This window comes from Diplotaxodon limnothrissa, linkage group LG11, assembly GCF_057381915.1.
Source record: "Diplotaxodon limnothrissa isolate DT_005_m linkage group LG11, D_limnothrissa_male_GT1.1, whole genome shotgun sequence".
Lineage (NCBI taxonomy): Eukaryota > Metazoa > Chordata > Actinopteri > Cichliformes > Cichlidae > Diplotaxodon > Diplotaxodon limnothrissa.
Genome location: NC_140606.1, coordinates 12,208,676 through 12,222,867, shown reverse-complemented (window position 1 = coordinate 12,222,867; position 14,192 = coordinate 12,208,676). Strand labels below are relative to the sequence as shown.

Below are 14,192 nucleotides of genomic sequence, written 5' to 3'. Positions count from 1 at the left end.
GACAGATTTGGTGTTTAACACTAAATCAGAGTTAACGTACCAACTCTCCAAAAAGAGTTAAATTAACACTCTCTGGTGTGGACCCATATAGACACTTTAATAGTGTTGAAATCAAATCCGACAGTGTTAATTTGGACATGCTGGATTTGGAATCTACACAGTCACATCCATTCAAATTTTAAATTCAATTCAATTTTTTTTATATAGTGCCAAATCACAGTAACAGTCACCTCAAGGTGCTTTATATTGTAAGGTATACTTACAAAGAAAAACCCAACAATCAAATGACCCCCTATGAGCAAGCACTTTGGCGACAGTGGGAAGGAAAAACTCCCTTTTAACAGGAAGAAACCTCCAGCAGAACCAGGCTCAGGGAGGGGCGGCCATCTGCTGCGACCGGTTGGGGAGGGGGAAGGAAAACAGGATAAAGACATTCTGTGGAAGAGAGCCAGAGGTTAACAACAAGTACAATTCAGTGCAGAGAGGTCTATTAACACATAGTGGGTGAAGAAGAAACACCCAGTGCATCATGGGAATCCCCCAGCAGCCTACGCCTAATGCTGGACATACACTGTGCGATTTTTGGCCCATTTTGAGCCGATTTTTCAGTCGTGCAACTGTTTTGGGGATCGACCCGAGTTTGGCCTTAATCGTGTGTCGTGCATCGTATACATGGGGTAACGAGAAGTGATTAACACCTCACGATCAGCTCCTGATCATCAGTCATTTGGTCGTAAGAAAATCAAACCTGTTTGAAATCCTGTCGGCTGTTGTGAGGGTGTCAACGCAGCGTCTCTCACTGCGCACGCGCAAACACAGAGATGAAAGCGAAAAGACAGAACAGCACGGCAGTGCAGCGTGTGATCCGGACACAAGCGATGGAGGCACAACTTGTAAACTGCCAAGCTCATCCGAGCCTTTTCGATGTGGCCTCACAAAATTATCGCGACCACAACAACCGTGAAAATAGTGTAAAATTTTGTGTTATAACCTTCATGCTATGGACGAACAGTGTGAGCACTCAGGTTGCACAGAGCATCGGGCCGTATAGTATGAGACCCTGCATCGTGACCTACGAACTTCTAACCCCTACGAGTCAATCGGACAGTTTGAACAGGAGCTGAATAACGCGACTGAAAAAATTGCACAGTGTATGCCCAACTTCTGGCAGCAAAACCAAGGGAGGATTCAGGGTCACCTGAGTAGGCCATCAGCCTACTAAAAGGATACAGAAAAATCCCGTTGAAATAGTGTTAGTTGTCATCACGGGTGCTGGTGGACTCATTTGAACACCTCCGAAATTTGCAAACGCGCAAGCATTCCTCTTCTTCTTCCAAATCCTCTCGGGACCTTTTCCTCGAGCCTCCAGTTTCATGGTTGTCAGTCTCTTCATGGGCATCTTCAAAGAGTTCATCACTACTGCTCTCAGAGTGATCATACACAATTGAGCTGGTCCCCGAATCAGAGTTTGCGAGCCTGGATCTTTTGCTATTAGGCTCTTCTTCATCTCCATCTTCCTTTCTGGACCTTTTCGTGGATCCAACAGACAGCGGTACCTCATCAGCAATATTACCAAGATGAGGACAGCCCTCGCTATCAGTATCACAGGCAGAGATGAAGTCAGAGTCATCATCAGAAAACTCCTCGCTCCATCTGATTCTTTTGTTGGGCTCCACATCTTCCACATCCATCTCTCTAGACCTCTTCCTGGATACACCTGGCTGAGGATCCTCTTCTGGGATGTACGGGTGAACATCCTCACAGTCTTCAAATGCCTCATCAGAATCGTCATTTTCAATGCCGACAACAACAACAGCATTATGATCATCATGCAGTTCATTGTTGTCAACATTGGCATCATTGTCTCTCACATTAATATTGTGATTGTTTACATTGTTGACATTGCCGTCATTGACATTGTGAAAGTCAATATATAAGACATCATATCGATCCTCTAATTCATCTAGTAGCTCAGTCAGCCTCCAAAAAAAGATATCATAGAGAGTAACATAAAGTCTTTCCAGTAAACCCCAGATTCCACCAACAGGTTCGTAAGCTGGCTCCTGATCTCCTCTTGGAAACATTTCTGGGTTAACCTGTCGGCCTGCAAGATCATTTTATCTTTTAATTAGCATTCATAAACATCTGCTGAAAATCAGTTTTTCATCAATTTTACGACTGAGTGCATGTGCTTACCATTACGGTTATTTTGTGATCCATCTCCGCTTCCATTCATTTTGACTACAAGGAACAGAAAACAACAATGATCACTAAACAACTCAGAATGTTCAGCGAATTTGCTTTTTTTGTGATAACTTTAGGCTACGTCCACACGTACACGGGCACTTTTGTAAACGGAAATTTTCCTTTTTCGTTTAAAAAAAATCCCGTCCACATGTGCAGTTTTGAAAAAATATCTCCTTCCACATGTAAACCCTAAAAACAAAGTCAGGAACATGCCAAATCCTAACCGTGTAGAAATGTTGGCCAATCAGAAGTCTAGAAGCCTGGGAGGAAAACCTCACAAAACCTTACATACTATACTTCTGAAAGGTTTTTGTCTTTTTCTGGAAAGGCAGCTAATGTTGTGTTACTTTCAAGTGCCTTCATCATTTCAAATGTTAATAGCTAAAGACAGCATTTTGGCTGGTATAGACTCACAACTTTGGAATGGACAAAATGCATATAGCATACATGAATGTACATTTTTTAAATTACATTTATTGCAAACCGACGTCAGGATTTGTGTTGTGAGAGCGTCTGTGTTGAATGATGCTCACTCTGATGCCTCTGTCTTTCTAAATGGAGGGACAGTAACTGCGTGTGTTTGTGTAAGCGTGTAAAAACTGCAGATACTAAGATTAACAGCAGAGCTTCTGTCACTCTAAGATATGATTAAGAACATTTTCTAATTTATGTATAATTTGTCAAATATTACAACAGCTGACAAATAGTTAAGTCTTCATTTGTTTTCCTGAATAATAGAGCCACATCATCCTCTCTATGATGTAAAATATAGTCTAGACTTGCACAATGTAAAGTACAGAAATACTGTCCTGGCAGGCAGGAAAATCAGGCTTTATATTTAAGTAAATGATCTTAAGTCTATAAAATGAAATTTGAACTTACTTTAGTTCTTGGTAAGTTACAGAGCAGTTAATCCTCAGGGAAATGTAGAAATTTCACTAAATAGTCGTCTTCCTTCATACGGTTGCAGTGTCTCTTCAGTTTTGTTTTCATATGCTGATGTTTTCATTCAAAACATGTTTAAATGCTGCGATGCCATTCTAGCATCATAGACTGCGGAATGTACATAGATTCTTTTTACATCAAGTTGTATGCACAGATTTTGATATCTTATATGGAGACAAAAAATACTTAAGACAGAAGTGAATCTTAAAAACTAAAGCAGTCAATGTGTGTTTTTTTTTTTATTCTAATAGTTACTGTAAAGTTCTACTCTAAGAGATTCATCTTGGCCTTTATGCAGGATTAAAGCTCAATAATGAGGACACACACAAAATATAATACATTTCTTTATGATTGTTAGGCAAAAACAAAGAGAACCCAAAGCTATCAAAACATATATCCACAGTCTTATTCTTGCTCTGCTCCCTAATTTTCCCCTGGAGGCATCACTATGGCAACAAAACAACATGCATTAAATGACGTTCCAAACAACAACAACCAAACTGTTTTCAGTGCTTAATATTTAACATGTCTTCATTATAAACTGTATTTGTGCAAATCAGTGAGGTTGATGTGCACAAGCTGGGATTCAGACTTCGGAGGGTTAATCCAAAAATTAGGTTTACATTGTTGTTCATGACAGTGCAGATTTCTGACGTTTTGTGTGCTTTAAGCATTTAACAATTTGATTATTTTCTAACAAAAAACAGTGTGAAACTCAAGTTACACTTGTGTTTGTAAATGAACTGCCCCATGTCGTGTAGCTTTCTGGATTTTATACTTATTGGGCTACATGTTTATTTATTACACAGGCTATACAGTACATAACATCAAAACTCACATGTTTTATCTAACTAAAGTGTTTAATTATGTGGGCTACAGACAATAATCAAGTTATGGACTCTATTTATATGAAAAATGTATATATTTACTGCATTTGAATCATTTTAACCATATATAACCAACTGCGTATGTGTTTGAAATAAAAATAGAATATTTTGGAGAGTCTCCCCTCAAAGTCAGAACACTTTGGTGTTTGGTTAAATTGTGATTTTGAATCAGTTACAGGGGTTACTGTGATCACGAATGCTTTTCTCTCTATGTGTTAACACTGTCCAGGATATACCCTGCCTGTAGCCCTATGGCAGCTTTGATGGATGAATTGATGGATGGACGGTGCATAGCAGTCAGTTTTACAAATGTAACAAAGGAAAATACGACATTTAAAATGACAACAAAAATCCACATTATATCTAAATGACCATAAAGTTTATTGTGATAAACTGTGTAATACAAGCATGTAGTTGATGCAGTAACTGAGGACACAATGTTACTAAAACAGTAGAATCTCACACATTAACTGTGACATACAGTTTGTTAATGCTGAGTGGTTGTGGGAGCAGGAATCCTCAGAACCTGCAGCAAACTCCACAGATACCGGGGGTGCAGCAGCCACAGCAAAAGCGACACTTGATGCCACGCTTGTGTCTGCTGTTATACAGCGTCTGTGGGAAACACAAGAGACATGAGCACAGAGTTCATCTGCAGCAGCATCACTGCTCTTTATATTCACCTGCTCTAAAAAAAACACTTTCATTTAGCTGAAGTAATTTGGCCACCTTCACTCAGTTAGTGTTACTTACCTTCCATGAGTCCACTGATGCCTCCTCATGTGCTGCTGCTGGATAGTCCATGCTCATTGGCTCCTCCAGCTCCTGCTCCTGTTAATGAATTGAGTGCAGTAGAAACCACATTGTAGCACTGAAACAAACATTTGCAGCTTGTAAGCTAATACACTTGGTTAAAGTCAAGTTCTTACTTCAGTGACTGGGACAGCAGAGCTCTGCTGAACACAAATGAATGTGAGCACGACGGCCACTGCAACTGCAACACTGAACGTCTTCATCTTAGGAGGCTTTGAGAGGCTCAAGTTCGACTCTTTCTCCTGGTCCGGATGATTGTTGTGAGCTGAGTCCTTCTGTCTGATGGTTAATGTGTGCAGAAGTGCTGATATTTATACTGATTTGGGCCCCTGCTGCCTCGTCACTCACAGCTCTTACTCTACCTGATTTCAGGAACATTGCAAAACTCCGTATTTTCCTGTGCTATGAAATTCTGGGAATGGAAAATTCCTGAGGAAGGAGAAAATCTGTACTTTTCTCAGTCGGCATGAACTTTGACCTTCGGATGTTTAACTATATGGGTTTTCCCTGTCCTATTGATGCAAGCCTGTTCCCGACAGTAGTTTCTGTACTCTAAGTGACGAGGCAGCAGTGGAGCAAATGAGTATAAATACCAGCACCGTTTCCCTCAGTCAACCATCACGAAGGAGCTGACAAGAGTCAACGAGAGAGTCAAAGGATCTGACCACCTTAAACCACTCAAACCTCCTGAAGATGGAGACGTTCAGCGTTGCAGTTGCAGTGGCCGTTGCACTCATGTGTATTTGCATTCAGCAGAGCTCTGCCACATTTGCTGAGGTTACATACTGTGTTAAATTCATGTAATGTGCTTCTTCTGCATGAATTTGTTGTGAAGATGCTAAGATCTGTTTTCTTTCTCTACAGATACGAGAACTGCAAGAGCTACAAGAGGCTGTGAGCACTGACAGTCCAGCTGCTGAACATCAGGAGGTATCAGCTGACTCATGGGTGGTGAGTTTACTTCAATAAATGAATGAAGACAGTAATTGTGAGATCTCTCAAATGCAGGGAGATGTTTAAAATAAACTGTGCACTCACAACTTTTCATAAAATTAGAAACAATGAAGTGACTTGCAGCTGAAGATAAACTCTCTGCTCTTCTCCTCTTTCACACAGATGCCGTACCACAGACAGAAGCGTGGCATGAAGTGTCGCTTTTGCTGCGGCTGCTGCAATGCTGGTGTCTGTGGATTGTGCTGCAGATTCTGAGAATATCTACCTGCGATTCTCACATCAACCACTAAGTATAGACTGTTATACATGAAATGATTTGACTGTTTAGCATTTGTTAAAGTCTGACAGTGTTTCTTCATCTGGTCATCCTGCTGTATCAGTGAACAGTGTACCAAGCATTTGGAACTACAGTATGTTATTATATTAAAAAGTTCAGAGTCACTATACTACAACATGTGCTGTCTGTTTCTGTTTCTGTCTGACAAGAATTAAACATTAATGGAAACCAGTGACATGAAGCTCCTGATGTACAGTTTTTGTGCTGATGTCAGTTAAGAGTTGTTGCCTCATACTCTTGCCCATGTCGTATGTGGTACAACCTGTTAATAGAGCCAAGCCATTGATAGCAAAAGTAAAGTGAGCAGCTTTACAGTAACTGTCCAAAACTGTCAAAAACTGTCAAAACAATTATTACTAGTGCTCTTTAATTAAGTCATCATGAAGACATCCTTTGGTGTTTTTCTAAACTGATGTTGTTTCATGACGTTTTTCACCATTTTTTCATTATTTCACCATTTTCATGAAAAGCTAAGGTTTTACACTCACAGCATTATTCAGATTTCTATAGATATGTTACTCAAGACGACAATATTTTTGAATAGGAGGACAGAACCACAGTGAGTTTTACATCTGGTGGAATTTTCCCATATTTGTAGGGAGCATCTCATCATCAATCAATTTTACCACTAATTATGACAAAAATGCAGTAATGTACAATAGCTTTGAGCTGATGGACTGGTTCATTGGTTATTTGAAAGTTAAACCAAGTAAAGTAAAGTAGGTGTAACACTGTGTAATGCTGTTTCAGATAATATCCCGCAGGCCAGAGTTTGACACCTATGATCTATGTTATAGTTAAGTTTAAAGTCTTGTGACATCATTAAGTACAGAAACTACTGTCGGGAACAGGCTTGCATCAATAGGACAGGGAAAACCCATATAGTTAAACATCCGAAGAAAAGGTCAAAGTTCATGCCGACTGAGAAAAGTACAGATTTTCTCCTTCCTCAGGAATTTTCCATTCCCAGAATTTCATAGCACAGGAAAATATGGAGTTTTGCAATGTTCCCGAAATCAGGTAGAGTAAGAGCTGTGAGTGACGAGGCAGCAGGGGCCCAAATCAGTATAAATATCAGCACTTCTGCACACATTAACCATCAGACAGAAGGACTCAGCTCACAACAATCATCCGGACCAGGAGAAAGAGTCGAACTTGAGCCTCTCAAAGCTTCCTAAGATGAAGACGTTCAGTGTTGCAGTTGCAGTGGCCGTCGTGCTCACATTCATTTGTGTTCAGCAGAGCTCTGCTGTCCCAGTCACTGAAGTAAGAACTTGACTTTAACCAAGTGTATTAGCTTACAAGCTGCAAATGTTTGTTTCAGTGCTACAATGTGGTTTCTACTGCACTCAATTCATTAACAGGAGCAGGAGCTGGAGGAGCCAATGAGCATGGACTATCCAACAGCAGCACATGAGGAGGCATCAGTGGACTCATGGATGGTAAGTAACACTAACTGAGTGAAGGTGGCCAAATTACTTCAGCTAAATGAAAGTGTTTTTTTAGAGCAGGTGAATATAAAGAGCAGTGATGCTGCTGCAGATGAACTCTGTGCTCATGTCTCTGGTGTTTCCCACAGAAGTTGTATAACACCATACACAGGCCTGGCATCAAGTGTCGCTTTTGCTGTGGCTGCTGCACCCCCGGTATCTGTGGAGTTTGCTGCAGGTTCTGAGGATTCCTGCTCCCACAACCACTCAATATTAACTTATGAAGCTTTAAAATAGTCAGTTTTAACTGTGTTCATAGGATGAAACATTTTGATTTGGTAAGGTTGTATTTTCTATGTCTTCAATGATGTGACTGTATCAACATATTTAATCACATGTGTGTACTCATTAATCAAGTCTGTCAAATAATAACATTAAACGGTACTTCAGAATAATTCTTTTGCTCTGAAAAACAGATTTTATTACACTGCAGCCGATAAAGAGCAGCTTTAAGTTCAACAGTAGTTAGACTAAACGTGAAGTAGAACATTACTTCACGTTACATTTTTACATGGATGGCCTATAACTTGAAGTCATTATGTGGCACTACATAACATTTTATATAAATATAACATAGACAGTTCAATCGTTACTCAGTAGTACTTCTCACTGTATAAGGACCCAATGGTATATGACAGCAAATGTGCTATGAAGTGTTGATTCATCCACTTTATGCAGCTATAACTACATTTATATAGATGGCAACAGCTGAAAGCAGTAACCAGCTAAACTGGTTCCTGCCAAGTCTGTATTTGTGCGTCAGCACTTTAGACTTTAGCCTCTCCATGCTTGGGACCTTATATTTATGGCATTGTTGTTTGGGTTTTTTGATTTAGAAGTTAATTTGTAAATTTAACATGGAAGTCTACGGGGACTGGCTTGTTTTTCAAGCAGAAAAATAGTACCAGCTAGTGGTTTTTGGCACTAACATCTTAGCTTTATTTTTTAGCCCTGGAGTTTGTTTGTTTTTTGTCAAACATTTATATAGACTCATTATGGACATAAATTGAATTTATATATTTATATACACAGGCTCTAATATATCAATAAATTCAAGCTTTTGCAACTAATTCTTGTTTTAAGGATATTTTCTGTACAATCATTCCACCCTGGAAAAACAACAGTTCAAAGAAAGCATTAAAAGCCCAAAGTTACCACGACATTCATGCCCATGATGAGTGCATGTAAACTTTAGACCACATCTTAATTTCCCGTACAGATCTTTTGATCTGATGATGGATTAGACTTTCTCGTTTTGTTTCCATTTGTTGTTCTTAACAAGTTGGTTAACAATTCACAGTGTAGGTTTGGCTGTTATGTAGCTGATCATTTTCAGTGATCATTTATTGGTGTGAAGTGTTCAAACTAAACTTGATCACATTAAGTAATGCATAGGAGGGAGAAGAGGGGGACTACTTTTATCAGGACTTAGAGGAAAAAGGTAAACAAATCCCAGCTGTGTGATCTCCATTAATGACAACACTGCAAGAAGCTCTTATTTTTCTGCACAGGTACTTTAACACTGCACTCATTACTCCAGTGCTGAAAGCATTACTCCTCAGGGGCTGGAATCTTTTTAAAAATAATGAAATCATCCATCAATTCATCAATATATTCGAGGTGGATTTGTAGCTGCAGTGGTCCTTACAGCTACTATAAATGAGACCAAAAAATGAAGTAATTATTCCTTATAGTCCTAAAAAAAACAGTTAAAAAGGCAGAATGTATTCCTACAGAGCCAATAATCCTACTGTTGTTGTTGACACAGATGTGCTCATTAAGCTAAAGCTAACAGGTCAGCGAGGTCACGGTACATGAGACAGAGTGGAGATAAGGGATTTTGGTTATTGCACAAGATGTTTAGTAAAATTCAAAAGACCCTTTCAACCTTTATCAGAGTAAACACACCGTGCACTCCTGTCATTATTGATTTTGGTATTTCCCTACAATTTATTTCCTTGAACAGATTTACATTATTAAAGTGGTTGTAATAGAGTGACAAAATTTAAAGATAAGCCGTTTGCTCTGTGTTTAAGTTGACAGTTACATGACATTTGATACTGATCCATTTGAAACTCACTCAGTCTAGCATCTTCTTATAAGAAAGTTCCAAGCACTGGACATGTTGATTTGAAATAATAATTAGTGTATTAGTAGCATAGTGCAGAATATAGGTGACAAACTGTGTGCTGTATTAAACTGTTGCACTCATGAAAATTCAATACTATGGCTGAATTAAGGAATTAAGATTATTGAACAAATACTGTTCGCACCAGTGCAAAATACTTAACATTTTGTTGTTTGGGAATTTCCTATTACAATACCCAGCATCATTTAAGTAGTGTTGCAAGTCTTTCCCAAGAAGGAATAAAGTACTGCCAGTGACAAGGTAACACTGTATAAATAACAGCATGATCAGCAAACAGAGCCATTATGCTCAAAAGCGCTGATAGCAGAAATGAAAAATTCAACCTCTTTGACAAGTTAAACTGCTGAAAATGAAAACATTCGCGTCTGCAGTCATCTTGGCTGTCGCACTAACTATTTACATTGAGGGGAACGCTGCCTTCCCATTCACAACCGTGAGTAGCCTGCTTGATGTAAATTAAGATTTATTCCTTTTTATTCAATGCTCATCAGCTCTGTGTGTTTTACTGTGTTTCTGAATGTATGCAACTAATCAACAGGTAGAAGACATGGAGGAAGAAAAGAGCACTGATGATCCTGCTGCAATGCAAGAAGAGACGTCAGTAGAAACATGGATGGTATGCTGAGTTGATCAAATACTTAAAATAAGTCATGAAGCTTGAGTTCATTCAATTTCTAGTCTACAGTGTTTTCAAGTAGCACTTCAAAATACAGCCGACAACCCATCCTGTAATTTTACAGGGCAATTTTTTTATATTTAGGGTGCATTTTCAGTACCCAAAAAATACTTCAAAGAAGCAGAACAAAGCAGTAGCAAACTGAAGTTTTAAAGGATAAAAAGACAAAGAAAATATACGTCAAGTGTATTTGAGGAATTAATAACTGAGATATTTTAGAGGAAAGGACAAACGGTGTTGCCCAATCTTACATTGCAATTTTAGGGGAGAGGGCTGTATTACTGTATCATTACCCCAACCACCCTATATTACACTGCAATTACTCATTATTTTGGTGTCCACATTGTTGCTAGAAATATGTGCCAGTAAACATTGGATTTAAAGCCACTCACACTACATAAAAACACAGTAGAATTTCGGCTTCTTCTTTCCTTTAAAACCTCTAGTTGTCACAGCCTTGACGTACTGTACCCACACCAGTATCTGGGGAAAATTAAACTCTAGGTCAGGAAAATTCAATTCAATTCAGTTTATATAATGACATATCACAGCAACTGTCACCTCAAGATGGTTTATATTGTAAGGTAAAGACGATACAATAAGACAGAGAAAACCCAAACAATCAAACAACACTCTGTGAGAAATCACTTGGCAACAGTGGGAAGCAAAACTCCCTTTTAACAGGAAGAAACCTCTTTGATGTATTTATTGTTCAGACGTATTTCAATTTTTTTTCACAGATGCCGTTTGACATCGGGGAGAATCGCAACACTAGCCCCGTCAGATGCCATCATTGCTGTGACTGCTGCCTGTTCAGTGGCTGTGGCATATGTTGCCAGTGAGGCTCAGATTTGAGTAGCTTCCATCAAAAGCAGCTTTACTTTCTCATCTTCAGCTAAAAAAATATGATGTATGTATTTATCCATGCTGTATTTACTATTATGTACAATAAACAACTGTGATGATCAGAAAGAGGGAGTGTCTAGGGACAAACAACAGAGGCGGCTATATTTTCCGAGGGTGGTCTGCTGTCCAAGTGCAAACCAGGCTCAGCTCTGCAGTGGTTCACTTATTATCCAGTACAGAACATGGAGGTATGGCATCCAGCCATGGTGGTGTGCATGCTATTGTGTAACTTTCAGCATGGCTGGATCGTGCCTCACTATTATAATGACCACAAAGGTCAAATAAATGATGCGGTGTTAAACCGGTGTAGAAATAATTAGGGAACACACAGACGCAGGCAGTCTATCTGACAGAGTTGTGAATGGATGGAACAATATGCAAAGAAGTCAACAGATTGCAAGTGACATGCAGAACAATGGCAAACCCTGTGGTTGCTGTTTAAGCCTGTGTGATTACAATTTAATTACCCCCAATACACACAGAAGTGCAGATACACAAAGAAAAACACACACATTCGCTTACACGCATGCACAGACTACCAGTCTGGAGCCTGGTAGACTCCTGCTCTGATCCCACCCTCATTCAGCCTTGCAGGGGGCTGAGAGGCATGCCAGGCTTGCCTCACGTCCAGACGGATGCCCGTTGTACGCCCCCATACCGACAAAGCTGCTGCCAAACCACACAAGGAGATAGTAAATGAGTGCACAGAGCTCTGTTCAGCTTCCTTACACACACAGAGACACGCACACACACCATGTGGTTTATTTTATCTGACTCATACCCACATACACATATGAGGCACAGTGCAGGCAGGTAGCAATTAGGGCCCTGTTCATCGGTAAATGCAGTACACTACGTCTATAAATCTTTTAAACTAGTGATATTTAAGTGTGTAAACTAAACTTCTCGGGTGGTAAGATGAGGAAATCACACAGTGCTGCTTTTTGTTGGTGATTTGATTTGCAGGGGAAGGCGTTTAGCCAGAAAAATAATAATAATCATACAAAAGAAAGCCACTTTAGATCTTTAAGACAAACACAACTGGAACAAAGAGCTTTATGTAGCACATAATTACTGGGCTACAAACTCTTGACCTGATGGCAGCACTTGCTGAAATGTCTGGAAATAAACATAGGCATCAGAATTCAAAGGGGATGCCAGCCCATCTGATAGTAAATGTAATTTACAAATAGTCAGTAATTGTTATTTGAAGGTTATTGACCTGCCCGTGAGTCAGAAAGCTCCGCTTTCTGTGTCTGCACTGTCTTGTGTCTGCATCATTCAGTCTGCTGTTGCACTGTTTTTGCAATTTTTGCACACTTGCACTTTATGTAGTCCTGTAGCATGATCTTGGAGGAACGCTGTCTCGTTTCAGACTCTTAACTGACAAATCAGTTATCACTTTCTCCAGTTAATCACTTAAACCAGCAAAGAGCAGAGTGTCAGCCACTGACTCCACTGCAGGTCACGCTCGACAGCAAAGGCACGCACACACGCACGCTCAATCTGGGCTGGAAATGTCTGCGATGAGGTCAAGACCTCCCCTATAGCTGAGTTGATTAAACACGTTTCTACAACCCACACACTGCCCAATAAAATTTGCTGTGCTGAAGATGATGACTGTGCTGCCCTCACTGGGGGCATCACTGGCTCCAGTCTTCCCAAAGAGCCCAGCCCAGGGACTTACCCTCAACACCCTGCTTCAGCGGCTCCACTTCCACCTACTCACCACGGGCCTTAAGGGAGCAATCAACCTGGCTTCTTATTAGAAGGATAACAACCATTTGCACGTGTGTGTATATGTATGAATGAATATTCCTTCCACAGACCCTCCAAGTGGAGCCAAAGGTTGCTTCTGAAGCATGCTACTGCATAATCCATCCCTGAATCAAGGAGGGGTTGGGGATAAACATTCCTGGACAATGAGAGCCTGCTTTACCCCCTGCTGTATTCATACCCACTTAAAATCTGCTTACCCACAATGCAATACCTGGCTTAAGCGAATAGCCCCCCAGGAAGGAATGCAGTGCCACTACAGAACAACATATCCCTACACGTAGAAGCCACTAGTGTCAGCTATGGCTCACATAAAGCCCCCCTGGGCTCTGACTGAGTACATTATATCCCATTCAACTGGTCTTAATATACTTTAATAAGACCTGTTTTTGATTAATTCTCCCTTGAAACCAGTAGTAACGCAGCTACTAGGCAGTGGGCACATATAAAAATTGAATGAATGGAGCAGGGCTGCCAGAGAGTCAGAAGAGGGAAAATAGGAATCCTTGTGGATTTGTCCTCACCAGCTGGCTCTTGAGTCCAATATAATGGTTGTGCCCATGGCTCTCAAAGCACCAGTTAGAGGAAATGTTTGCCCAGCCTGTAATGCGTTTAAGGTGTGCAGTATGATTCATTTCAGGTCATAAAGCCCTTGCGTGTCACATCCTGAGTGGTATGAGCGAGTTGCTCTGCCTATGACTGAGCAGGGACAATGGCTTTGTGTTGCATTTGAATCCCAGTGAAAAAGAAACAGCTAGGTATTCCAGAAGAACGCGGGGTTGAATCGGCCAGGAAAAACAATAGTTACGGCACCCTTAGGAATCGCCACGCCGGGTAGGTATAGAAATGCCTGTCTGCTCCATGTAATGGATGGTGATAAAAATGTCCCATGTTCACTTCTGCACCTGCTGCAATGAAGCTCAACTGAAACACTACCAGCGCAAGTGACTCATAAATATCCCCATTTGTCATCCAGAAATTTAAACAAAAATATATGTGTGTCAAAGCATGG

General features: G+C 40.2%; 4 protein-coding genes across 5 annotated transcripts; 2 read left to right on the top strand and 2 right to left on the bottom strand.

The window, feature by feature from the left end:
• Positions 1-1,253: 1,253 nt before the first annotated feature.
• On the bottom strand, positions 1,254-2,236 carry LOC146622408 (uncharacterized). The gene is made up of 2 exons (XM_085366193.1): positions 2,197-2,236; positions 1,254-2,104 (listed from the first exon to the last, which is right to left on the bottom strand). Exons 1-2 carry the CDS (start codon positions 2,234-2,236, stop codon positions 1,254-1,256), a joined length of 891 nt encoding a protein of 296 aa, XP_085222319.1.
• Positions 2,237-4,454: 2,218 nt separating this feature from the next.
• LOC146622407 (hepcidin-like) lies at positions 4,455-5,163 on the bottom strand. Its single transcript, XM_085366196.1, has 3 exons — positions 5,009-5,163; positions 4,833-4,910; positions 4,455-4,694 (listed from the first exon to the last, which is right to left on the bottom strand). Exons 1-3 carry the CDS (start codon positions 5,093-5,095, stop codon positions 4,599-4,601), a joined length of 261 nt encoding a protein of 86 aa, XP_085222322.1. The 5' UTR covers positions 5,096-5,163; the 3' UTR covers positions 4,455-4,598.
• A 362-nt stretch (positions 5,164-5,525) lies between these two features.
• On the top strand, positions 5,526-6,138 carry LOC146622406 (hepcidin-like). Its single transcript, XM_085365117.1, has 3 exons — positions 5,526-5,669; positions 5,757-5,843; positions 6,009-6,138. The coding sequence occupies exons 1-3, from the start codon at positions 5,586-5,588 to the stop codon at positions 6,099-6,101; spliced, it is 264 nt and encodes an 87-aa protein (XP_085221243.1). The 5' UTR covers positions 5,526-5,585; the 3' UTR covers positions 6,102-6,138.
• A 1,157-nt stretch (positions 6,139-7,295) lies between these two features.
• Positions 7,296-11,340, top strand: LOC146622405 (hepcidin-like). Of its 2 annotated transcripts, none has more exons than XM_085365115.1 (3): positions 7,296-7,449; positions 10,361-10,438; positions 11,239-11,340. In XM_085365115.1, the coding sequence occupies exons 1-3, from the start codon at positions 7,363-7,365 to the stop codon at positions 11,338-11,340; spliced, it is 267 nt and encodes an 88-aa protein (XP_085221241.1). In that variant the 5' UTR covers positions 7,296-7,362. The 2 variants fall into 2 exon arrangements, with proteins under 2 accessions (XP_085221241.1, XP_085221242.1); XM_085365116.1 differs by lacking the exons at positions 10,361-10,438; positions 11,239-11,340 and adding exons at positions 7,548-7,625; positions 7,763-7,876.
• The last annotated feature ends 2,852 nt before the right edge of the window (positions 11,341-14,192 follow it).